The sequence below is a fragment of the Lepisma saccharinum genome, chromosome 16, assembly GCF_977018435.1.
Source record: "Lepisma saccharinum chromosome 16, izLepSacc3.1, whole genome shotgun sequence".
In the NCBI taxonomy this organism is placed as follows: Eukaryota; Metazoa; Arthropoda; class Insecta; order Zygentoma; family Lepismatidae; genus Lepisma; species Lepisma saccharinum.
This window is the reverse complement of record NC_139244.1, coordinates 48122457-48148038: the sequence shown is the minus strand read 5'-3', so window position 1 is coordinate 48148038 and position 25582 is coordinate 48122457. Positions and strand designations below refer to the sequence as shown.

General features: G+C 37.6%; 1 protein-coding gene across 4 annotated transcripts; it reads left to right on the top strand.

The window, feature by feature from the left end:
* Positions 1-6757: 6757 nt before the first annotated feature.
* Positions 6758-25148, top strand: LOC146000472 (F-box/LRR-repeat protein 12-like). Of its 4 annotated transcripts, none has more exons than XM_083138137.1 (4): positions 6775-6850; positions 7321-7381; positions 14666-14849; positions 21778-25148. In XM_083138137.1, exons 3-4 carry the CDS (start codon positions 14722-14724, stop codon positions 22691-22693), a joined length of 1044 nt encoding a protein of 347 aa, XP_082994263.1. In that variant the 5' UTR covers positions 6775-6850; positions 7321-7381; positions 14666-14721; the 3' UTR covers positions 22694-25148. The 4 variants fall into 4 exon arrangements, with proteins under 4 accessions (XP_082994262.1, XP_082994260.1, XP_082994263.1 ...); XM_083138135.1 differs by lacking the exon at positions 7321-7381 and adding an exon at positions 6965-7021 and having other exon boundaries at positions 6788-6829; XM_083138136.1 differs by lacking the exon at positions 7321-7381 and having other exon boundaries at positions 6758-6829.
* The last annotated feature ends 434 nt before the right edge of the window (positions 25149-25582 follow it).

Genomic DNA, 25582 nt, shown 5'->3' with positions numbered 1-25582 from the left:
AGAACTTTTTTGATTTGATTTGATTGATTTTGCTTCGCTTGTTATGATGAAATTGATGAATAGACATCACAAACGTCCATGCCCAAGCCAGGATTCGAACCCGGATTCTGCTCTATAAGTAGCCTTCGATGTTTCTGTAAGTATCAAATTACGTATTATTGTGTCAACAACCAATGTTTGCGATTTCCCTTCAGTCCTTATGTCAACATTTTTTTCCTGATTAATAACTTTGCCAAAATATAGAATTGAATTGCAGACGTACCAGATTAATATTATATGAACTACTTGGAAGACATTGGGGGGGGGGGTGCATTAGGTCGGGAGGCACCCAAGTCTTACGGCTCCTCCCTTAAATGTCCTACTAATAACCGGTAACACTTTTAAAAATCCCACGCCACGCCACTGGTGTATAATAACAAATTTTCTTCGCTCGGCAAATTCGTACCTGAAGAAAATAAAATTATAATAAAAATATAATGATAATAAACACTGACAGCAATTAGGTGGGCGTTGGGAGCAACCCCCCTTTTTGCCACGTTTGCCCCCGCACTGTGCTAAACCTTATAAACCAAGGGAGTGTAAACTGTTCTTACTCTCCCCCCTCTAGTTTTGGTACCTTGGCTTGCCCCCTAGTTTTGGAACACAATCGCCCCTCAGTGAACGACTCACTCCCTCCCTTTTTTAAGTTTTAGCCTTAGTATTCGGAATCTCGTAAAAGCCCATGAATTCCTCAAAAATATCAAAATTTCCATTCACAGTTCGAATGCAGAATGTCAATTATTCACATTCCCGACTTTTAAAACAGATCTCCCTAATATATGAACGGTCTCGTTCTGAATGTCCTGTGAGAGCCATTTGTAGCCCGAACGTCCCATCCACTCCCCTAGTTCATGCACATCGTTTTTGAAACTCCTTAGTAAAAATGTTTGTTAACAATACTCATAATTACTCGTATATATACTTAGGGAGGTTATCTAAGTGTCCCCCTCCGATTTCCATGAAACTTGGCAGGTGTATAGAGGGGGCCAAAGCAAGAAATACGTGTGTTTTTTTTTTATTCGGCTAAGAAACGGGTTTAGGGGGCAAATCCCCCCCTCAAATATCAAGATGAGGACAAATTAAAGTTGGGACACTCCTGTGTACCCCTCCGATTTACATGAAATTTGGCAGGTGTATAGAGCGGCCCAAAGGAAGAAAAACGTGTATTTTTTTGTTTCTGCTAGAAAACGGATTTTGGGGGGAAATCCCCTCAAATATCAAGATGAGGACAAATTGAAGTGGGGATGTGACCCCTGTGTCCCCCCTCCGATTTCCATGAAACTTGGCAGGTGTATAGAGGAGCCCAAAGGAAGAAATATGTGTTTTGTTTCGGCTAACCGTTACCCTGCTCTAGTCCGTCTATTGTTATGCCCATGCCTATCCGGAAACAACGGTGTCTATGAATTCAGCATCTCTCTACAATTGCACTGCGTTTGGTACCGAGAATCCTACAGTTCTGTGCTGTTTGTGTTCCAATTATATGTGCGTGTTCTTCCTATGGTTTCGGGGTCAGATCCCCACTCCAATTTCTCCTCATCTTGGCATTTGAGGGGGGGTTTGCACCCTAAAACCGTATTTGAGCTGAATAAAAAAAACACGTATTTCTTCCTTTGGGCCACTCTATACACCTGCCAAGTTTCATGGAAGTCGGAGGTGGACACAGGGATCCCCACTTCAATTTGTCCTCACCCTGACATTTGAGGGTGGTTTGCCTCCTCAAACAGTTTTTAGCCGAAACAAAAATAAAACAGCATTTCTTCCTTTGGCTCTCTCTATACACCTGCCAAGTTTCATGGAAATCGAAGGGGGACACTTAGATAACCTCCCTAACAGTGACGTGCGGTGACGTCGACATTTGGGGTAGCTGTCAGTGACGTGCTCAAGGGGGTGGGGTGGGGTTGGTGTGACCAACCCCTCCCCCCTTTAGGGTCTAGTAATCTTAAAAAAAATGTCAGTAACAGGAAAAGATTGCAAAATGATGAACGAGTACTAAAAAAAAGTACACGTAAACGCCGCCCACATTCGAAAATAAAAAACGATTTGATTTCGAATCTCGGCTTGGCCATGGGTTTTCTTTGTGTGTGTCCCTTCATCAATTTTATCGTCTCATCTTCGCGATTAGCCAAAGTGGATGAAAAGCGAAGTAAAATAAAGCAAATCAAGCAATCAATCAATGATTTAATTTTTGTTAATTAGCGTCGCTTTTTCTTATATTTGGTTAATTGCGAAGATGATACGATAAAATTAATGAAGGGACAAACACAAAGAACACCCACGCCCAGGTAGGGGTTCGAACTCGGAACTATTGGTGTCGTAGCGCGCTGTGATAACCAATCCCCCACGGTTGGTTGATTTGGTGTTTTAAGTACACTTTATGCAAGAAACAAAACACACTTTTTTGTAGTTTCTTCAATAATATTCATTTAGCTTTTTGAGTGCTGAGATACATTTTTCATTCCAAATTATTTCATTATTCACTGCAGAGTACAACACATAGGACAAGAATGCACACTCATCACGGGTTCGAATCCCGGCCTGGATTGTTCATATGAGGTCCCTTCATCAATTTCATCATATCATCACTCTACCTCATTTTCGCGATAACCAAATGTGGCAGAAAAGCTAAGTAAAATAAACCAAACCAACAGCAATATGAACGCGCGTTCTCTTGCCCAAATAAATACATCTGTAGTTATGACTGTTAGAGGCCAAGAGTAGTATATTTAAATAAAACACTACCAAAACCAGAGTGAGAGAGAGCCCAAGCACATATTTTAATTTAATCATTATATATTCCATACTTGAAAAAAAAAAGAAAGAAAGCATAACATTATTGTCTGCACATAACACGTTCCCATTTCATAAATAATAAAACTACATCCCATATTATACATACATATTGTACAACGTGTAAAAGGTTGTGTAAATAGAGAACATAAGTACTGCAGAAAATTTTACCCTGAATTCTTTAGAGGATTTACAAAACATCTATGAGAAACCAATCCCCTATCTGTCCTATAGGAGATAGACTGGGGGACCTGAAAGCACGCGCTTTGAACCATTGCAGCAGGGGGCGAGGGGGCAAGGGAGGTAGAGGTAGAAATCTCCCTTTTCCTTGGGCCGGCTGTTTCTACCTGGAAACTGGTCAGACGGAAGAAGAGCGAGATAGGGTATCCAGTCAGCTGTGTCCGCCGATCACACCGATGGACGAGAAGCGCGTGGAAAATCAAGTGTTGCATATGAACTGTGGCTTTAACAAGACAATAAATATTGTGATTTGAATATAATTCGAAATGTGAGATTGATTGATCTATCTCTGCTAGACTAGCTACTCCTCAGTGCACGTCACTGCTCCCTATGTATATATACGAGTAATTATGAGTATTGTTAACAAACATTTTTACTAAAGAGTTTCAAAAGACGATGTACATGAACTAGGAGAGTGGATGGGACGTTCGGGCTACAAATGGCTCTCACATGACATTCAGAACGAGACCGTTGATATTAGGGAGATCTGTTTTAAAAGTCGGGAATGTGAATAATTGACATTCTGCATTCGAACTGTGAATAGAAATTTTGATATTCATGGGCTTTTACGAGATTCCGAACACTGAGGCCAAAACTTAAAAAAGGTAGGGAGTGAGTTATTCATTAATTTATTTCAGTGATCAAAGCCCCCCTCCCAATAATTTTGACAAGTCGGCGCCCCTGGCTGGTGGTAAAGATTGAAAGATGGATAGAAACAGAAAAATGGGAATAGAGAAAAAAGAGGATGTTAGTATCCATAGTCACCCGAAGCATATCCCACCCGAAAATGTTTAGGCCAACCCTTGAGGTCACCTGAGCCAAATTCTGTGGCAAGGCCACTTTATTATTCAACTAAGGGCCCTATTGTTTTAACATTTTAAGTTATACCGGGGTGTAAAGGGTATCACTCGAAGTCATCCCAACGCCCACCTCTCTTCACGCATACTTGAGGCTCTGGTGACTGGACCCACAACCTGTAGGCCTCCTACAAGAATGTGAAACGTCTTCAAATTATCTGTTTGTATTCCCGAAATGCAAAAACAATCAATTGAAGGGGATACAGTAGGTAGAATTCAGTGGCGGATTAAAGACGTTCTCTCGGATGGGGAGGACACCCATTCCCCCCCCCCCCCGAACTTTCGGCGCCCAGCACACTTCCCTCAGAAACTACGGTCCTACCACATGTGTCATAAAATCAGTCGTAACTAAATTGTTGGAGGCCCAGCCGTGTGCCATGTTTTTGCAAACCACCCAGCCAAAGTATTTCTTGCGCTATAAGGACGGTTACAATTATGAATTGCATGCTTATAATGTTTTTAAGTTAGAAAATCCTCATCGTCTGGCTGATGTTTATTAAAAAACTAAATATGCTGACCAAGGCAGTAATTTATTTTATTAAAAACATAAACTAACGTAACGTAATGTTTATTGAAAGAAGTTTACATTTTACAGAAAAACAAGTAACGAATGTGTATTTAACAATGAAGATACAAGAAATAAGTAACGATATTAAATTCAGCGTAAATTAATTATTTGAAAAACTAAAACAATCGCTTGCATGCTTAGGGATGAGCAAAGTGTTTCACAGTGTGTTCAACGTTTAGCCGTCCTGTTTGATAATGCTCATTGTTCAAAACGAATACGTTTGCTTACCTTTGCCGAGGAAGCACTATTTTGCAGATAATAGTGGCTGGAGTTTCGAAAGTGCGCGTTCTACAGTTAAGGGTAAAGTGAAAAGAAATAAAACAAGCAGTAAATAAATCCGTGTAATAATCGTGTTTCAGGATGAAAGTAGTGACGTCGCGAATGGTCTCCAGTTTTGTGATCAGAAGCGTGCCAAAGGGGGGCTTGAGTTATAACACCCCTTTGTCCCAGTATTTCTAAAAAAAGAACATACACCCCCTTTCGAAAATCCTGTGCACACCACCGTTTGTGATATCTTCCATACCATAGTGCCTGAATGTATTGTATGTATGAGATTAAAACTAACATCATTGATACACTTTTGAAGTTCGTTTTTTGATAAATCAAGGAGCACCGCAGAACAAAGAAATGATTTTGTTGAAGGCCCGCAAAGTCTCTATTCGATCTTGCGGTACGTTTGGTACAAGCCTGTTACTTAATAAGTGATAAATAAGTGATATATTATTGTTTTCTCCAATTTCAACTTTATTTAACTGTAGAACAAAAAAGGAAAAGATTATTCATTAAAAAAAAATCTAAAATATAGGAGCCCGCGGCCCCAAAGCTTGAAGCACCGCTTACACCTACGGTTTCTATAGTCCTGCATAAAATACTACAACGTTTGATGAGCACAAATCATTTTAAGTTGTTTAACTTCAATAAAATAAAGACTGTAACAGATTTCTAAAAAATCACAATAAATTGATGTTTGATTACAATAGATGTGACTGTCGGGAACAGTGGAGCGGCTTAACTTATGTCTTGTCCCAATAGGCAAGAAAATCACTGTAGTGTCACCTCCCATGGTTGCTAGTTTTTAACTCTTGGGTGTGTCGTAAAATGCCACAATGTTTGATGTATTTCATTTTGCAATTTTATAAATAACTAAAATAAAGCCCTTGTGAGGGCCGCAGGAGAAGTATGAACACCCCATCAAACCTTTGATTCGCCCTTGCAGTAAACTACAAGGGCCGTGTCTGAAAGGTGCCAGACCGTACTTGAAGCGAGCATCCTCCGAGTATGGTCTTGGAGTGCGGTCTTCAGGTCGTAGACTAGAAGTGAAAGTCTTTCGAATTGCACTTCGACTGCAGCTCCAAATACGATCAGTAAATAAAACTTAGTATTAGTTTTTTCCCCACTTGTTTTTCACCATAGAAATCACATAGCATTTTCAAATGTTCGTACACATACATTTCTACATATTATATGAACTTTAACCAACAACTTCTGTGTTGCTGGCTTTCTACTTCCGTGATTTTAAACAAATGAACAACGAGTGTGTAAATCAAGTGACCTAGTCAGCTCCCGTCTGTACTGCAAGCTGTGCACTTGCATACTTCTGTTATTGGCGCTTTCGAACTGTACTAGGTGACATAACTTCCGCTAAGACCATACTTCAAGTCCGTACTTTGTACCTTTCGGACAGAGCCTGAGATTGATAGTTGTAGTTGTATTTTTTCATCATTGCCCTAGTGTTTCTTTGTGTTTATAAAGGGGACGGTGGAATAACCGCGAAAGGGATTAAGCGCGAAACGAACTAAGCGCGATAGACCACAACCGTGAGCCCGACCCTGTGGCCGAGTGGTTAGCACATCGCGCTGCGACGCCAAGGGTCCCGGGTTCGAATCCCGGTCGGGTATGGTTGTTTGTGAATGTCCATTTTCATCCATTTCATCACTCATCCCCATCTTCGCAAATTAGCCAAGAGGCACAAAACGCGAAATAAAATAATCAATCAATCAACCACAACCGTGAAACGTAACACAGGATTAAACGCGAGAGGAGCAAGAGTGAAACGGAACAAGCGCGAACGGAATAAACGTGAAGGAATAAGCGCGAAAGGAACAACAGCGAAACCAAAATTGAACACAGGAATAAGCGCGAAAGGAACAACCGCGAAAATTTCACTTTCGCAGTTAATCCTTTTCGCGGTAGTTCTTGCGACCTTTAAAGATATGCTGCAGTGCTGTATATATAAGAAGTTGCTATATTAAACACGCTGTGCAAAGAACAGAACAGAAATATTGATAACTTCTCTTCTTGTTGCTCGGTACTTTGCCAAAATAAAATTTGTTCGGAGGTATGTTGAGCTAGACGTTCGGTAAATATTGTTTCTGAAACTTTTTTTTTTTTTTTGCTTTTTTCTAGTATACATCTTTGACATTTACTACTTGCGTAGTTCTAACATTCATGATATTTATTGGTTTAATTGTAGCCCTTCCTTATGATGCAAGGTCAGTTTGCGATCCTGCCTCAACCAGTGTTCCGTAAGGTAGGTAATAATGAATGCAAATGAAAACTCCTAATATTTTGGAAATATGTGCGCACTCTTCGTATCTTATGGCATACTGTTATTTTGGGTTACCATATTTTATTAATAAATTTGGGAGATAATTTAAGAATACTGGTTACTTGTAGCTAGAAAAGAACAAAGAAAAAATACTACCATCAGTGCACTAGACTTTATTTAACCTTTAAAAATATTGTATCGTCTGACTATCGAACATGAGATGTATTGAATGTACGGTTATATTAGCGTGGCAACGTAACAACACAATTTATTAATTTCAGTGCTACAGTGACATTTTCTGGATATTAGTGAAAGTGACATCCTGAGATGGTCGACAATTAGGTATCTATTTTTTATACAATTTACAAGGCAGTTTGTTAATTTATCCACGCGTTTCAGTGTATTTTAATTTTCTTGGTGTACTAACATGTGTTACTTAGCTATTTTTGAAATTGTATTATCTCTGATAAATATACTTTGTGAAACTTAAACTACGCCAGTTACTTTCTGGGAAGTTCAAACTTCAACAATCGCCATTATTGTCCTAAATCTCCCATAAAACATGCAAAAATAATTAAACATTCACCACTGTTGCTATAATGATAAGTAAGATGCCTACATTTATAAAATTGTAAAAAATTATGGAGCGAATTTACAATATAGAGAAAGTCTCCAATTTTGTTAATTTTCGGTATAATAACTAATTTTGACCTCCTAATCACGAATCTGTTGAAAAAAAACCGGGGGTCAGGTCTGAAAATTTGAAAAAAAGCCGATTGAATTTTTATATATATATAGGTGTATATGCGTAGTTTTACGAACAAAAATGTAATCTCCTGTCATTGTGTCCAACCACACCGTTATTTTACAAGAAAATGATTTATGATGTTCCATTCTAGTACGATCCCTATTTTTTCGATGAATTTAGGGGTGAAATGAGTGCTAATGGAACCTAACCTAACAGGCCTAACCTAACCTCGTGTGAATGGTTCCTGGGGCTACCCGTGGATGGTTTTTGGGGCTACGGTCAATGGTTTGTGGGGCTACTCGTGGATGGTTCGTGGGGCTACCCATGGATGGTTTTTGGGGCTAACGTCAATGGTTTGCGGAGCTACCCGTGGATGGTTTTTAGCGCTAACGAACAATTTTTCATCAAAATGTACAATTTCCAGGCGTGACCCCCAGTTTTTTACAACAGATTCGTGATCAGGAGGCCAAAATTAGTTAGTATACCGAAAATTAACAAAATTGGAGACTTTCTCTATATTGTAAATTCTTACCAAAATGATATTTGATTGTTGTGGTAGAACTTTAAACAGAGTTTATTATTTACTGACTGAAAAAAGAAAATACTTACAATTCAGTTATTTTTATAGCAAATACTTTCATCATTGCAATCTTTGTTGGCTTCAGTTATTTTTGTAGCAAATACTTTCATCATTGCAATCTTTGTTGCCACCCAAGTGATCGAGCAAATGGAGGTGTTGAGTCCACAATGTGGCACAAGTTCTGATTGTTTAATTCCAAATTTATCGTAGTTCGCAGTCATTTTTTATATGGTTCGATTTCTAATTATGTCTGGTAACACACACTTAGTGATTAATTACTGCATGTTTTCTGGAGAATGATTTTTGGTACCTGATTTTTCCCTTCCATGTACTCATATGATTCTTTGTTTGCGAGCAGCCATTTGTTTACAGCCGTTTTTGATAACAGACTGATGCTGGCATCTTCCTCACGTGTGTGAAGTGCAAAAAGGTATTTTATTACTTTTGTTGTTAAGTGGGTCAGGTTTAGGACTGTTAGCATTAAAATAAGGTTCTTAAATGCTTTAAACATCTGGCCACTTAATTTCTGGTATCGAGCATGAAATTCCCTTCAGGCCATGTATGTAAATCCTCAAAAATCCATGTCCTAGTCGACAGGAAACCAAGAACGTCTGCTAACGTAAGCTCCACTGGCGGTTTCAGGATTCGTGAACAAGGGGTATGATAAGCAAAACAGAGCCCCCCTGTACTTATACAGAATGAAAATCGATTACACAGTTTCACACAGTCTTTTATATGTTACAATTGATGTGACTAATGTATAAATTTACTGCAAAAGCGAAGCAAGTGCAAAAGCAAACCTATTTTTGCGTAAGGGCGTAACCTATTTTTTGTTCACATTGAATTTCAATAAATTTAAAATTTCCTGCTTTTCCGTTGATAATTTTGTACAATAAAATTTGCTCCTGGATTTCTCTTCTAGTAGAATGTATTATACTAAATTTTTTGCTAGCAATTTTATATGTAGTATCTGTATGACGATTTTATCACAGATCATTTGTGTCTGATTAAACAAAATACAAAATGTGCATACAATAACATTTATTAAACCTTAAGTTATTGAGAGACAATCAAGAGACGTAATCTGTTGCCTCGGAGAAGAAAAGTTAAAGAAATGCATAATAATCATTTGTGAAAACATCTTCCCCATTAGCTACTGTGTTAACCGTGAAAATTAAGATTTTTGGTTCTAAGTATACATACCAACATAAAATAAACTAGAAGCCACAAAGAAGAAAAAGGGAACTTCAGAGTTCCGAACAGTATAATTACATGTCTAATCCTAATATTGATTTTCTTTGGGGGACAATAAAAGAGAATTTGATTCTTGCTTTTAGAATCATTAAGATGACCGGAAGTATGAGAAATTGGTGAAACTATAGAATTAGGTATGACTACTTCACTCAAATACTTGCCCAAAACTTATGATTTGATTAACTTTTTTCCTCAGGGGCGAAATGTTACGTGTTCTCATTGTCTCGCAATATCTTAACTTCACGTACGAAAGGTTGGTTAACTCACGTTTCGTTTTGTTGTTGTTAGCCGTACCTAATATTATACGTAGTTTTACCAAGACATGTCCAATTCTTGCAGCAATTTTATTGTGATTTCATAAGAAAAAGCCAGGAGAGAAGCAAAGACAAAAACAACACTAAACCTGACATAACTAATGTTATCCAGAATTCAAGTGTCAATATCTCTAGTTTCAAAACCCAAATCGCAAAAAAATTTTCACTATGATAATGTTTGGGAAAAGTGTACAAAAATGATTTGCTAAAAGTAGGCTGTTTTTCAATGATTTCAATAACTCACCTGATTTCGAACGTTTCAGAAAATTATTCATGAAAGTAGACTGACGCAAGGTAGTCTTTTCCTATTTTCTGCCCCTGACAGTCTTTTTTTTTTTTTTTTTTTTTTGCTGTATTAATTTTCATTGGATGCAAAAACTGAAAACCACAAAGAAAAATTTGGAAATATGCAAACTGTTAAGACTGTACTCTTCTAATGCATGCAATTCACTCACTACCAGACTACAACTGAATATCCGAAGGGAAGCAATACTAGGAACTGTTTTATTAAATGTTTATCGTGCCGCTTATTGTTGCAGATTATTAAAATGTTAAAAGAAATGTCCAGTAGCTCTTCCGAACAGCCGCGTTCTGAAGCAGTGAACAGAAAAGAAACACTGACAATTTAATTCGTGAAAGTGAGATTGGATCTATAAGAGATTGTTGACGTTAGAGGACAAGTTCTGCATGATTGTTGACACTTGATTGAAGCAGCAAGCAAAATAAAAACAAAACAAAATAAACAATGTTTTTGGCATTTTTTCCTCTTATATCTCCAAAGTGTTTCAGTTCGAACTTTTCAACGTGGAAGTTGCATAGCAACAAATATGTGCAAGGAAAAGAACAAGTTTACCCCAAAGGATGCATTCAGTAAATAAAATCCAGCTACGTTCTGCTTTCATGTCGCCCTGGCATCTGTGAAACAAAAGGGGTTACGGCCGTACCATCGTACCCCCCTGGAGCTGCCAGTGGTAAGCTCCATGTCAAATTATAATTTCTCCAGTAAATAATGCTTGGTTAAGCTTTTAACTGTGCTATTTAGTTTCTAAAATCTCTGAACTTACTTCCACAATCGCTTCCAGTACTATAAAGTACTTCCCACTACACCTATTAAACTTGCAAAAAATCATTAAACATTCAAAACCATTTTCCACAATTTTGCTACTTAGGGTTCCAGGTCAAAAGCCTGGCCTGGACGTCGTTTTCTTTCTCTGTTAGTGCCTCATCAAATTTCAGGTAATCACCATTTATCATCACGATGATAGCCAAAAGAAACAGAAAAGTCAAGTAACATACGAAGGAAAAATACAGACAACTGTCATCATTCACTTGGTTCATTCTGGTATTGACATGTTGGTGCAAAAGGCAATGGTAATAGTTCCAAACATGTAATAATTTTTACAGGTTCCACAGGAGAATAAGGAAGGCGTTGAGAATGGTGGAAATAGTAACAAAAGTTCAGGGAATCCAGTTTGTGCATTAGGCCTATAAAGTTGTAGAAAGTATTATTTTGTAAGGAATCATATTGTGAAAAATGGGTAGTGCAACTGACCACACTTTTTCATGTAAAATTTTCTATGTAAAGAAATCCTACAAATACTAAGGCAATCAAATCAAACAATTCTAGCATACTTAAAACTTATGAATGAGGGTTGCCCAATCTGTAGCCCCTGGTCTACATCCATCCTGCCTTGGCTTTTCATGTGGTCCACCATAGTATGTACACTGGAATTAGTATGTTATGTATTATCTTTAAAGTAAGTACATATATAATGTAATATTGCATCAGGTCAATGGCTTAAGTAGCAATAACATAAATAGGTTAGGGCATCCCTGGTATAAATCTTAACACTGCAAGCATGTAGTAACACCATTATATTGCTAAGAGTACTGTCCCTGACCTGCTTAATGTACTCACATAAGCCTAAAGTCTGCCTGGCCAAAGAATGGACTTGAGGAAACCCAGACTTTCCATCTCCAGTTGAAGGGGGGAAACCGATGTTGCTACCAGTTGCTTCATGCCTGATTTTTGTCCAGTTGTACACAACAACTCTTCCTGTCAACAAGCCCCCCCACCCCCCTCTCTCCCAACACTCGTATTTCAGGGAGAGGCAAGGATTGAGAGACCTATTCGCTTGGTGCGCTGCAGCAACCATTAGGCTTGGCCTTGCTGATGGTGCCACCTGCTTCGAAAACAACTCTAAACGAAAAAATTTGCAACAGAATACCACGAGAGTTTCCCCTCAGCATGGCAACCCGACAAAGTTCATTGGTTCAGCTATTCATGTCACCCTCCTTGGCTTTCGCAGAAAGGATAAAAATAAAATTTCCAAGTCCATTATTTGGCCGGAACCACTGTAGAGGAATGGGATGGAAAAAATAGTTTTGTGCAATAAATTCAGTAAGCAATGAGAAAACTGTTCAGTACGTACCTGTATACATGAATGAAATTCAATTCACGGAGACAACATATATGTATCATGCATATATTGATTTACACAATTAGAACCTGAACCAAGGTGATTAATTGAAAATAAAATGACCATAACAATATTAAGTAATTTTACTATGAACTTTATGGTGTCATCTGTGTCATACTGGCTTTATCAGTATCTGTCCACTAATTGGTGGATCGATAAGCATCCATTAGAAATTTGTGCTACTTGTATTTGAACAACAGAAGATAATAACAAATATTCCTTTACTTCTGTTTAGTTATATATTTTGAGAAAGTGAAAGTTGTTATGTTTAGGCCAGATGACATGATGAAATCTACCTCAATTTACATGAAATTTCACTCTTTATGACTGGAAGGGTCTCTCAAACTTATTCTCAGCCAGGGAAGACAGTGAAAGTAGCCAAGTGCAGGTTATGCTACTGGAAATACATTAACTATTATTTTTGTTGAGAGTACTGCCTTTCTTTTGCAGAGATCACTTAAAAGTTGTTTCACTACAATATACGAGGCACATATAAAAAAAAGAACCGATGTTTTATAAGAACTGACTTTCAACAGTGATCAGATCACGCCTGCGCAGTAACATCACTTGGTCCATTGGCTATCCAGCAACCATACTTTCGCTAGTCAGCTTTTTGTTATTGTGTGTGTGTTGGATCCTGTTAAAATGGCTACGCGCATACACAATCCTGCCAGGTGCGAAGTCCATTCTGTGATTCGATTTCTTCATGCCAAAGGACAAAATGCTGCTCAAATTCATCGAGAATTGTGTGAAGTGTATGGTGACAGTATAATCAGTGAAGGAAAGGTGCGGCAATTGTGTTGCACATTCAAAGAAGGCCGTACAAATATCAATGATGAAGAGAGGAGTAGAACACCGAGCATTCAGACTAATGTTTTGGTGCAGCTTGTGAATCAAAAAGTGCAAGAAATTCGTTGCTCTCTCACCATCGAATTTCCAGAAGTTTCGCCATCCACATTGTTCCGCATTGTAACAGACACATTAGGATATTGGAAATTGTGTGCCAGATGGGTCCCCAAAATGTTGACCGATGTTCACAAAACAAAACGAGAGACATCGGCATGTGCCTTTTTGGATCGATACAACCGAGAGGATGGTGATTTTTTTGGCCACATAGTTACAGGTCATGAAACATGGATTTCTTACGTCAGTCTCAAGTCCAAACAACAATCGATGCAGTGGCGTCATTCAAATTCACCAAAAGTGAAAAAGTTCAAGCAAGCCCCATCTGCACGAAAAATGATGGCAACTGTGTTTTGGGACCAGCAGGACGTGCTTTTGGTGGATTTCCTGGAACCGGGAAAAACAATCACATTGCAAGCATACTGTGAAACACTTTCCAAACTCAGACGTGCCATACAAAATCGATGACGTGGAATGTTGCATTCAGGAATTGTGCTTCTCCATGACAATGCCAGACCACACACTGCTGCCCTCACTGTTCAGACGGTTCAGAAGTTTGGATGGGAACTTTTTGATCACCCCCCCCTCCCCCAATATAGTGTGGACCTTGTGCCAAGTGACTTTCACCTCTTCCTGCACCTAAAAAAGTGGCTTTCATCTCAACGATTTGAAGAAACTGAGGTGTTGCAAATGACTGTGTTGAATTGGATGAACTCCCATGTGGCGAACTTTTATGCAGAGGGTATAAAAAAGCTTGTGCCATGGTAAACAAAGTGCTTTGAAAATAATGGTGACTATTAAACATACTTTCTTGTTTCCTATAAAATATCAGCCCTTTCTTTTGAAATGTGCCTCGTATGTATTTTCTTACAAGGAGACATTTGTCTACTGTTGTCTTGGATGTGGACTGCTGCTGTCATCTACCTTGTGATATGAGGTGCCAAGGGGTTTTGCATTAAAAGAATGTTGCTAAATTCTTTCATATTTAGGTTAGACAGATCATTAACGTTACGTCCCTGATAACTTCCAGCAGCTGTATCTAGTCTCAAGCACAAAGCACCAGCAGTCCATGTCCAGGACGACTCTGCTGGCTGAGGAGTGTGGTTGCTTGCATAAGCTATTTTTGAAATTTTAATTTCTCCCAATAAATGATATTTCTTGAAACTTTAAACTGTGCTCATTAATTCCTTGAAGCTTCAAACATACTTCCAGAATTGTACAATACTTCCTAGAAAGCTTCTAAAAATCATTAAACATTCAGAACTGTTATGCAAGAATGAACTTTCGTCTATTGATTGTACTTAAAACATTAATTTATGTGTGTTCTATTTTTTTTTTTTTTTTTAGGAACTGTGACTAAAGCATGCATCTATATTGACAATTGGTGAAGACTTAAAAACAAGATGGAGCAAAACCAGCAGGAAGGTTTAAAGAACTTGGTGTCTCCTCCCCATCTACTGAAACTGTCAGATGATATTCTCCTCATGATATTGTCTTACCTAAGTTCAAAGGATCTGATGAATGTGTACAGGTAAGAAATTTTAATTTAATATGTACTTTTCTCTGCAGCTTTCAGTTGGAATTCAGACATTTTAAAAGCATTGACTTACTCATTCACCACTACCGCCTCCATTTTGAACCAATATTATTATTCAGTTGTTGTTCATTATAACTAAAGTAGGGAAGTGCTTTCCCCACTACTCTTCATAATTACAATGGATATAATTAACAAAGAGGTGGGGAAGAAGATAGGAGAGGAAGAGATGAAGGCCCTGTTGTTTGCTGATGATTTAGTAATGGGGGAAACAGTGAAGAAGAAGTACAGAGACAGCTTCATAGGAATTAGGAAATCAGAAGAGCAGGAATGAAATTCAGCGCAGAAAAGAGTGAGGTGATAATAACAACAAGTGTATCAAGAATAAAGATGGACATGGAAGAATTGAGGGTAGTGGAGAGCTTCAAATATCTAGGAACCATAATTGAAAGAAGTGGAAGAATAGATGAGGAGGTAAACAGAAGAGAACAAAGGGTGGTGGACTATATCAAAGTGTTCGAAGATTAATATGGAACGGGGATGTACCTATGAAATGCAAGAAGGTAATATATAACACATACTATGTGCCAATAATTATGTATGGAGCAGAGCCTTGGACAATGACAGAGAGAGACAAAAGAAAGATGCAGGCAGTGGAGATGACATTTTTAAGGAGTACATTGGGGAATACTAAAAGGGATAGAATAAGGAATGAGGAGATCTGACAGACAGTGGGTGCAACAAAGCTTCAGGACAGAATAGATCAGGCACAGATGAGATGGTTCCGAAAGATGAAGAGGATGGATGCAGAAATACTGCCAGTAAGAGCTTACAATGCACAAGGAGTGGGAATAAGGCCAAGGGGGAGACCAAGACGTCTGTGGAAAGAGCAGATGGAGGATAGTGTTAGGAGAAGAGGACAAAATTGGAACACCGTGGAAAGAGAGGAGTGGTGGAAGCCCAGAAAAAAATGGGAGAGGCTTTACTTCTATGCCGACCCAGCAAGAGGAGGAAACGGCAGAGAATGATGTTGTTGTTATTGTGCTTGGCGAGTTGTAATAATCAAACACTGCTAGCTTGTAAAGTGGGATACATAAGTATTACCAGGTAAATTGTTCATCATCATGTTCATTCTCTTTGTTTTATGCAATGTTCAATGTATGAAATAGAATGCCATCATGCAGGATACAAACCTTTAAACTGCAACAGTAATGTTTAAATGTCGTGTTGTGTGGTGATTTCAATCTCTCCATTGAGTGGGAAAATCCAACAACTGGAATTGTAAATTGTTCAAGTGATCAGTGGTTTCTCGACACTTTCATACACGGCCTGGGGTTGAAGCAGCATAACATGCACAAAACGTATGGAGAAAGCAATTTGGACTATGTGCTGGCAACACTGTGCGAACTAGAGATAACACATGAAAGGAATTTGCTGCCTTCGGACCATGTTTCTCTCGATGTCGCTGTGCGCCTCCCCTCCGCTGAGAAAGTCAAAAACTTCCACCCCCAGAACGGACCTCGCTGCCTGCAGCGAAAAACCCTCCGGAACGACGTCCGGCAAGCCCTGGACACACATCCCTGGTTTCTTCTGGAAAAGGAAGAGGTCAACGATGCCGTGGAGATGTTCCTGGAAGCCCTGCATGCTGTTATAAAGGACCTTGTGCCTACCAAGAAAGCACGTTCTGCAAAATATCCAATTTGGTTTGACAGCGAACTTATCCTTACATTGAAAAACAAAAATCTGGCCTGGAACTTGTGGAAGCAGTAACTGAATGAACACCCACAAAACGTTTAGTGATGTTCGGAGACATTCAAAATATTTACTCAAAACAAGGTTTACTAAATATGTAAATGACATTACAACTGACTGTGTTGCTGAACCGAAGAAGTTCTAATCGTTATTAAATTCGAGTAAACAGAATCCACGTGTGCCTATGGAAATTGTAAATAATTCTGACCGCTGTTGGAGACGAAAGAGCACAACTTTTAACACTTTTTTCCATGAAAATTTCTCCTCGGAGACAGTTTCCAAACCTGTTCCTAATGTCAAGTCTGTTAGTTCCCACACACTCTCTTCGATTAAAACCTCCCCTCAAGAAGCCAAATCTCTCCTCCTCTCTTTGCCGTTGCGCCGGTCCTTAGGCCACGATGAAATTCCGACAATTTTTCTTCGCAACACTGCTGACTCCCTGGCTCACCCTCTGTGTCTCTTACTAAACAAGTATTTTTATGCAGGTGTGTTTCCTGAACTGTTCAAACATGCAAATGTACCAATCTATAAATCTGGAGACAAATATTCTGTAAAATCGTATCGACCAATCTTTCTTTTGTCACACTCTCTTATCATCTGTGAGAAAATTATGAAAGACAGGCTGCTAAGGTTCACATCCCCCCTTATAAATACTGCTCAGCATGTTTTTTTTTTTTCAGGCATCTCTTGGCTATCGGTATTACTTTCTCATGCTACTCAGTCTATCTCAAACAATTCCCAGCTTGACATTATATATTTGGACATTTCAAAAGCCTTCGATAAAATTAACCATAATTTCCTTCTTCATAAATTACAATCTAGATTTCACACCCATGGTAAACTTCTATCCTTGCTAACAGACTATCTGCATGCACAAGAGCAGCGTGTTATCCTCTGTGGCCCCTCTTCCAGCTTTCTATCCATCCTGTCTGGTGTCCCCCAGGGGAGTTTCTTTGGCCCACTTTTGTTCCGTCTTTACATGGATGATCTGCCCGACAGACTGTCTTCTCTTCCCATAAATGTACTTCTCTTTGCCGATAACTGTAAACTCTTCAAAGAAATTTCATTGGAACGCGATTCACTAATCCTACAACAAGCTCTTACAGAACTACTTTTGTGGTGTCGCCAGTGGAAACTTGAATTGGATTTTCAAAAATGCTCCTGCCTCACCATTTCCTTAAAAGGGAACAAACTGATCTCTCTTTATACTCTCAAAAACAGTCCCATCAAAAAATTTCCTAAAAGATCTTGGTGTTATCATCGATGAAAAGCTAAACTTCAATGTTCACATATACTACTAAACGAGCCATGCGTCTCCTTGGTATTCTGTACAGGTTCCCTGAAATCCAAAACCAATCAGCCATTAGCATATATTTCAAATTCTTTATCTCTCCCATTCTTGAATATTGCTCCCCCATCTGGACTATGGCTTCTAAAACTAATCTTTTTAGGACTGATTCTGTCCTCCGCTTTTTCCTCGCAATTGCTCGCCATAGAATTCCTTCTCTCAGACACCTCCATAAATCAGATATTATGTCTATTTTGAACATCCAGTCACCACACACTCGTCACGAACTAGCAGACATGAAATTTTTGCATAAAATCATTAATGGCAAAATTAAAACCGAATTCCTTGTCAACCAATTTAATCTACGAGTACCTGCACAGCCAACCCGCAATGTAAAGCTCTTTCACATTTCCGCTACAAGGCTCTCTCTCCTACAGCGGTCTCTTAACTATAGGCTCCCCCACTTATATAATAACCTGCCAGTAAATTATGATATTTTCTTGTCAGAACACAGTTTCCGACAATCGCTAAGAATGTAACAATTTTTTTTTTTTTGTCTGCCATCTTGTATTGTCTTGTTTTGTTGTTATTATTTTTTTTAGTATTATTATTTTTTCTTCTTGTTGCTACAGTTTCAGTAGTGTATCTGAAACTTTAAGTAAATAAATAAATAAAATTTCATTTCTCAAAAATACATGGGATGCAAGAGAAAAATGACAGAAAATAATGTTGAACAATTTGCTGGGTAATACTTCTGTTTCCCACTGTGCCATTTTCTTGCTTTGTTTTGATGGTGTAAGTCTTGAGTACCCACAGATGTTTAGCATATTTTCATGTCGATAAGCAACACCCTATTTATATGAAATTAACATTTGTGTGGTAATTTTTAAAAAAAGTTTCTCAGTAAGCTCGTTAAGAAGCATAGATAATATGCCAATTTTGCAAATTCCTAAACTCACACCCATGGGGGAAATATGGGGCTGGAGAAGGTCCTGAACATTGATTCTGATGTCATGTGATGTCAAAGTCTCCTCGAGTTTGACCAAAACATGTGAAAACACCATATGAAGCATGTAATATTTGACATTTTGAAGTTATGTTTGTTAAACATTTGAACAGGGTTTCCCATAAGTCTGGACCCATAGGTGAGAAGCACATAGAATTACAGAACTTGTTCATAGTGTCCACCATTGTAGCGCATAAACAGTTCAAGATGCAAAAATTTGCTGACATGCCTGCACAGTGCATTTGTAAGGAGAATGTTCTGAATTTGACTTTGTGCACCATGGCTTTTAGATGGTCCCACAAAACAAAATTGAGCAGACTTGAGATCTGGGTTCCTTGAGGCCACTTCATTCATCCTCAGCATGCAGTCCAATGTGCAGGAACTGTGTGTTAAGGTAATGGCACACTATAAGCATGTAATGCAGATGACACCCATCTTGTTGGAAATCTGTATGGGTCCAGACTTACAGGACACCCTGTAGATTGTTCAGCTGTGGTTCCACCAGCAAAAAAGAGACTGATCAGGAGAGATCTTTTTTGTACATACCAATGCATTTTTGTTACAGAAATGGTGCCCAGCCATATTCATGGTTAGAAGAAATGACTTGATGTAGCATTAAAGTGAAGTATGCCTGACACATAGGGCATGAGGCATTTGGTTAAGCAACATTTAGGAACTGAAGTCAATAATTGAGATTTCTCAACTGATAGAAACAAACAAAAAAAATATTTAACACAACAGAATGTGCTTTTTCAGCATCACAATCCTATTGAACTCTGTATTTGGATTCATCCAAATGTTTTTTCGGCCTCTGTGGCACAGTGGTTGACCAGCATACTACAACTCAAGGGGTCCCACGTTCAAAATCCGGCTTGGGTATGGGTGGACAATCAAATCAATTATCTGAATGTTTTGAGTAAAATATTTTCTTGAATAAATCAAAGAAAGCCTTTTTTATGCAGACATAAAAAATTCTTTTCATGTCCAAGTAATTTACAAGTAAATTATGCTAAATGTGTGTGAAATACATGGTAAATATTGAAATTTTGGAAAAATTGTAATATTTTTGTTGCCATATTGATCTAGGATTAGATTTCAATATGGTATTAACTTGCGCAAGCAGGAATGGTATTAACCTTTAGTTGGTCTGAAACAAAACCACCCAAATTATGCACTTCAGGATGGCTGGTATGAAACTGAACAACCACCACGTGGCAGCAGTTACCACATCATTTCTTGAAAACTACAGATATTATTTCAGTTCTGTCTTTTTGTTCATTTATATACATATGAAGGTATGACATACTTGAATGACAAAGCATTGTATTTAACTAACTAACTCTCTAGCCTTCTTAAACCCGAAGGTTCATGGTTGCAGCAACACAGGCCTTCCAGCTGTCCTTATCCTGAGCAAGATCTATATACTCTTTCCCATCCCTACAGATTTTAATGTTATCCCTCCATCTTCATCTTGGCCTTCCTACAGGTCTCTTACATCAGGTTTCCCAACAAGAATCCTGTAAACTCCTCTTTCCTCTCCCATTCATGACACATGGCCTGCCCACCTAAATCTTCTGGATTTAATCATTCTAATAATATCTGGACCTGTATACAAATTACGTAACCTTCTCCACTCAACTGTCTCCTCATCCCTTTTAGGCCCAAATATTTTCCTAAGGATCTTATTTTCAAATACTCTCAATTTATGCTCCTCTTTCAATGTAAGGGACCAAGTTTCGCATCCATATAATAATACAGGCAAAATTACTGTTTTGTATATTTTAACTTTTAGTTCCTTAGATATTAAATGAGAAGACAAAATTTTATGAAGAGAAAAGTAACATGCATTTCCTGAATTAAGCCACGCAATGTATTTGTTACTATTTTCAACAAATGCATTTTGAAAATTTTGATCTTTTCCCTCCAAAAATCATGCGATGTAACATTAATGGGATATTACTCTTCAACCACCGTTTTGTGCTGATATTCAACATGTAATAATGACAAAAATGAAAGAGATAACTTGTTCAAAACATGCGACAATTAGGAGTCCAACAGGAGACCTCAATTTTCAAAATTTTGTGGGATGGGTATTATATTCCTTCAAACAGTGGTATTCTGTCATGCTTCTGCAAATGTGGTCCATCCAGCATCCATAGGGCCAACGCTAGAAGTGATTTTCCACAAATTGTTTCATTAGATGGCAACACTGCTTTTCTTATGCATTGTTGTTATCCCCCCCCAAAGAAGTGTGTACCTATTTTGAGTGTGACTACATGGTTGTAGCGATATGCCACTGCTACATATTATATTTTTCTTTCACTTTGGTCGACTTAGTGGCCATATGATGAGGGTACTAGATACAATTTTTTGTGAAAATTTTTTTGTTTCTTCTTTTTTTTAACATTCTTTATTAGGATGTAAAACGTATAAATTTAACATCCACTGTGAGTCCTATCATTACAAAAAAAGAAGAGTAAAAACGATTTCATCCCTCTATGACAATTAGTTAAATAGGTATGATTTTTTTGTGGCAAGTTCGAAAAATATGCACCTGAAGAGTTTCTGTTCGGAGAGGCTAACGTGTAGAAGAGATTTCCATCTCTTAAGAGGATGACTATTTAAGTGACATCTTTCTAAATCTGAAAATTCATATTTCTTATTAACCTTTTTTTATTTTTTAAGCTTCAGAGTTAAAATTCAGTATGACACTAAGTTAAATTAATACAAATGAAATGAAAAAGGGAAATTCTGAAGAAAATGGAAATCTGCCCCATTTTGAATTTTCAAACATGAAGCCTTACTAGTTATACTTACTAGTTACAGCACACAAGTTTGTAGGGGTATAATCGTATTTGATTTTTGCCCTTGCATTGCAGCACTTGTGAGAGATTAGCCCAGATTGCTTGTGATCGTACTCTGTGGGTTGCAGCCGACTTCCGACCCAATGTTCTGACTCTCATGCAGTTGAGAAAGTGCCTGAAGTTCCTAAGACCAACGACCAAGGTGTTTGGCGCATCTGGATACATCACAAGTACAGGAAGAACTGGCAAGTGGAGGACTGAATGCTTGTCACCAGTCTTGCTGAAAAGCATTGGCAAGGAGTGCACGAATTTAGAGTCCTTGTACTTGGAAGCACATTACATAGATGCTAAGAAGATACCAATAAATATATTCCCAGAGACCATCATTTGCTTGTCTCTGAAGAATTGTGAACTTAAGAATAAACCAGTGAAGCATTCCTATTTCCTCGGTTTGCATTCAAGATTAGTGAACCTTGCAACGCTGGACCTAAGTGGTTGCAAATGGATGGACGATTATTCGTTAATGGCCATCAGTAAGTGTCCGAAGTTGAAAGAACTAAGACTGAACGGGTGCGTTCACGTTGGTGAGTGCATTGCATATATTGCCCTAGCAGCAAGGTTTGGTTTCGCTGCGTTGGAAGTCTTAGACTTAAGAAAGACTTCCATTGGCGACAGTGAGGTGCAGTCGTTCAACAGAAAGGCAACGCTCACCCAGCTTTATCTCAGTAATGGCGTTCGCTCTTCACAAGATAACCAGGACGATAAACGTGTGACGGATCTGAGCATCTGCACCTTGGGCCCTCACACACCAAACCTTCACACGTTAGTACTTGAAAATTGTGATGTGACGGACAGGGTCTTGCGTTACCTTTCGGAGAAAGCATTGAGTTTGAGAAGTTTGGATGTTCGGAACACAAAAGTGACTCGGGAAGCAGTGCTGAACTTCAAAACTGAAAGATGCAACTGTGATATTATTTCTGATTGGAGATAAGAAGACATTACTCATGTATTAGAAAAATTGTTACGTTTTGTATTTATGCACTGAAGTGTGTATTGTTTTTATTTTATAATATTTTTGTGGTACTGTGCAAGGGAGTTGCAGCTGTGTAGTATACATGTATTTGTAAATTTTTGAAATGCTGCATGTTGCATTTCTGTAGCATCTAAGTCATGTAAATTCTGGTTTTCTGAGATATTCTTCCATGCCATATGTAAAGCAGCTGTTTGTAAAATGCATAGACAGCTTTTCCTTTACTGTGATTCCTTTCTCATCGTATACATTGGTTTTAAATTACTAATACTCAATTCAATGTAAACAAAACAAATTGAAAATGTTTAGTTTTGTAACTGTTGGAGAAACAGCAGTATGTATATATTTTTTGTGAAGCCATCTAGTCAGGTAGACGTTGTGGTGGTTAAAACTTATTGTTTTCCTGCAAGTAAATGGACCCAAGGATCTTGGCTTTGAATATACCATGTTGAACAGAACAAAGAAACAAATGTTCTCTCTCTGCCCAAAGAATCGTGTAATGGATCCTGTTGTAGAATACATCAGATTGCGCATTAAATCTAGGGTGTTTTTTGTAATATTTGTTTTCATTACACATTGTGACTTTTTAGCATCGGTATTGTTTCCTACCATTTAATGTAAATGGTAATATGTTATTTAGGGTATTATGTTACAAACAAGCACACATCGGATGAAGTGTTAGGTTTTGTCTCTATTAATTACCAACATTCTCATATTTGTCACAACCATAGCTCTTTCACAGTATTTTCCATTGTTTTTCATTCAAAATTTTGAGAATTTAGAATTGAGATGTACAATATATTCCAGATTACTCTATGATGCACAGGTGTGTTTGAAGTATATAATATGTATTTAGTCATGCAATTTTTTTATTAGTTCTGTACATTGTTTTCATCAGATAATAACACATTGTCTATAATGGTGTTTTTTCGATCACTATTCTGCCTTTTTTTTTACATACTGTTAATGTTTATGATCTTGTGTGTTGTTTAAACTTTTTAAAACATTGAAAGAAGAGATTTATATGAAGATTCTACTTTTCATTATACAATACTAAATACAATTAATGCAAAGTAATACAACCTCAAACCCAAATTGGTATGTTTTCTTGTAATAATTTTGTTAATAACCATAATTTCTGCTGATCCTTAATATACTTTGGTTTTGTGGAGTTGTTTTCGTTTTCACTTAACTTTACTATGTGATTTTGAAATATTCTAGTAAAGTTAATCATGGTAGGACAAGATTGAAAACAACTTGGATATTTTCAGGTGAGTTTAAATCATGTTTTATTGAATGCTTGCGAATTCCTATCAGCGGAGTATATAATGTGACAGTGACCAGCTGTGGCAGTTGGAGCATTTCCGGGTGTGTTTTGGTGGTACTGTTCTCAGTAGCTTCAAATAGTACTTAAAGAGCTATTTTGTCTGTTCCAACTTTCAACATCAATCAAAAACTGTAACAATGTTTGTGTAAAATTTCTTACATGTTTTGCTTGTTCTCAAATTTTTCGTTGTGTGTTTCAAATATCTCAACACTTTGTACTAATTTTGGATAATGTTGTATCAACTTTGCTAGTTTTTTTTTGCTTTAGAATGTGTTTTTGTGATGGACTTAGTCAGGATTTAGCACTCTCATCACTTTGTATTAATTTTGGACAATGTTATATCACAAGTTGATAAAAGTTAACTAGTTTTTGTTTTTTTTTTTGCTTTAGAATGTGTTTTTGTGATGGATTTAGTAAGGATTTAACAAGGAAAAATGTTCATTCGAACTACTATCAAAAAGTCAATTTCATGTTAAATACTGGTTGAAGTTCATAAAGCTAACGAGCTGTGCATTTTCTTCTTCCTTACAGAAATGAAACCAGTTGTAGTCTAGGTTTACGTTTGTGTGTGTCTTTTTGACAATTCTGTTGACTTATAAATCATTGCTAATGCCTTGTGCCATTATATTTATTGAAACAAGAAACATACATGTATACATGTATGTGTGTGTGTGTGTGTGTGTGTGAGTAAAATATGAACACTTTTGCATGTGTTTTACGGTACCTTTATTTGTCACCTTTTTTGTGCAATGCATCTGTTGTAACAAATATTGTTCTAAGGTGGTTAAACCAAGATGTTTTGCCCTTCTAAGGAAAGGGGAAATGAACAAACAAAATTATTTTATTTTTTATCAAGGGATGGACAAAATGTTAATAACACCAAAGACCAAAAATGCTAGATGCTAGAAATGTATTTACATAAGCTTAGGCATGAAAAAACGGGGCAAGTTAGAAATTATGACGTTATTTTGATTTGGTCTATGAATGAAAATTATATCACCTGATGGTGACTGCTACAACTGAAATATTGTACAAAAAAAATATGTATCAGAAATATAAATAAAAAAACACACATGTGCTCATATATTATGTATGCATTTTAGATGTAACGGACAGGCAGTTCCTCCCTCCCTCGTAACTTACCAACTAAAATTAAACGATTGGCTAAGCCTGCGACAAATTTTTCTTTCAAAACAATTCCTTTGTCTGCCATGTCATGCACAAGTGTATTGATATGTATTAAGAGCTTAAGATATTGGCAAATATTCACTGTCAATACATTTATATTTCTTCTACATGCTGGAGTAATACAGTACCGGTATATATTTGCGCTCTGTTCAAGCTTTAATTTCAAGTGAATGCATAATAGGTAAATAAAGTGCGGCAATCTTGATGGTCCCAATATAGCAAATAGTTGAGAAATTTTCCTCAGTTTTACATTTTCCCTTATTTCAAGTTTTTTTTCGTTTGGTACCCTGAAAAAACATAAAATCGAGGTATCACTGTAGTCATCAGTCTTTTGA

Coding starts and splice junctions, on each gene's coding strand:
- LOC146000472 (XM_083138136.1), top strand. CDS start 14,722: ATGGAGCAAAACCAGCAGGAAGGTTTAAAGAACTTGGTGTCTCCTCCC. Junction 14,850..21,777: donor GATCTGATGAATGTGTACAG/GTAAGAAATTTT, acceptor CTTGCATTGCAG/CACTTGTGAGAGATTAGCCC.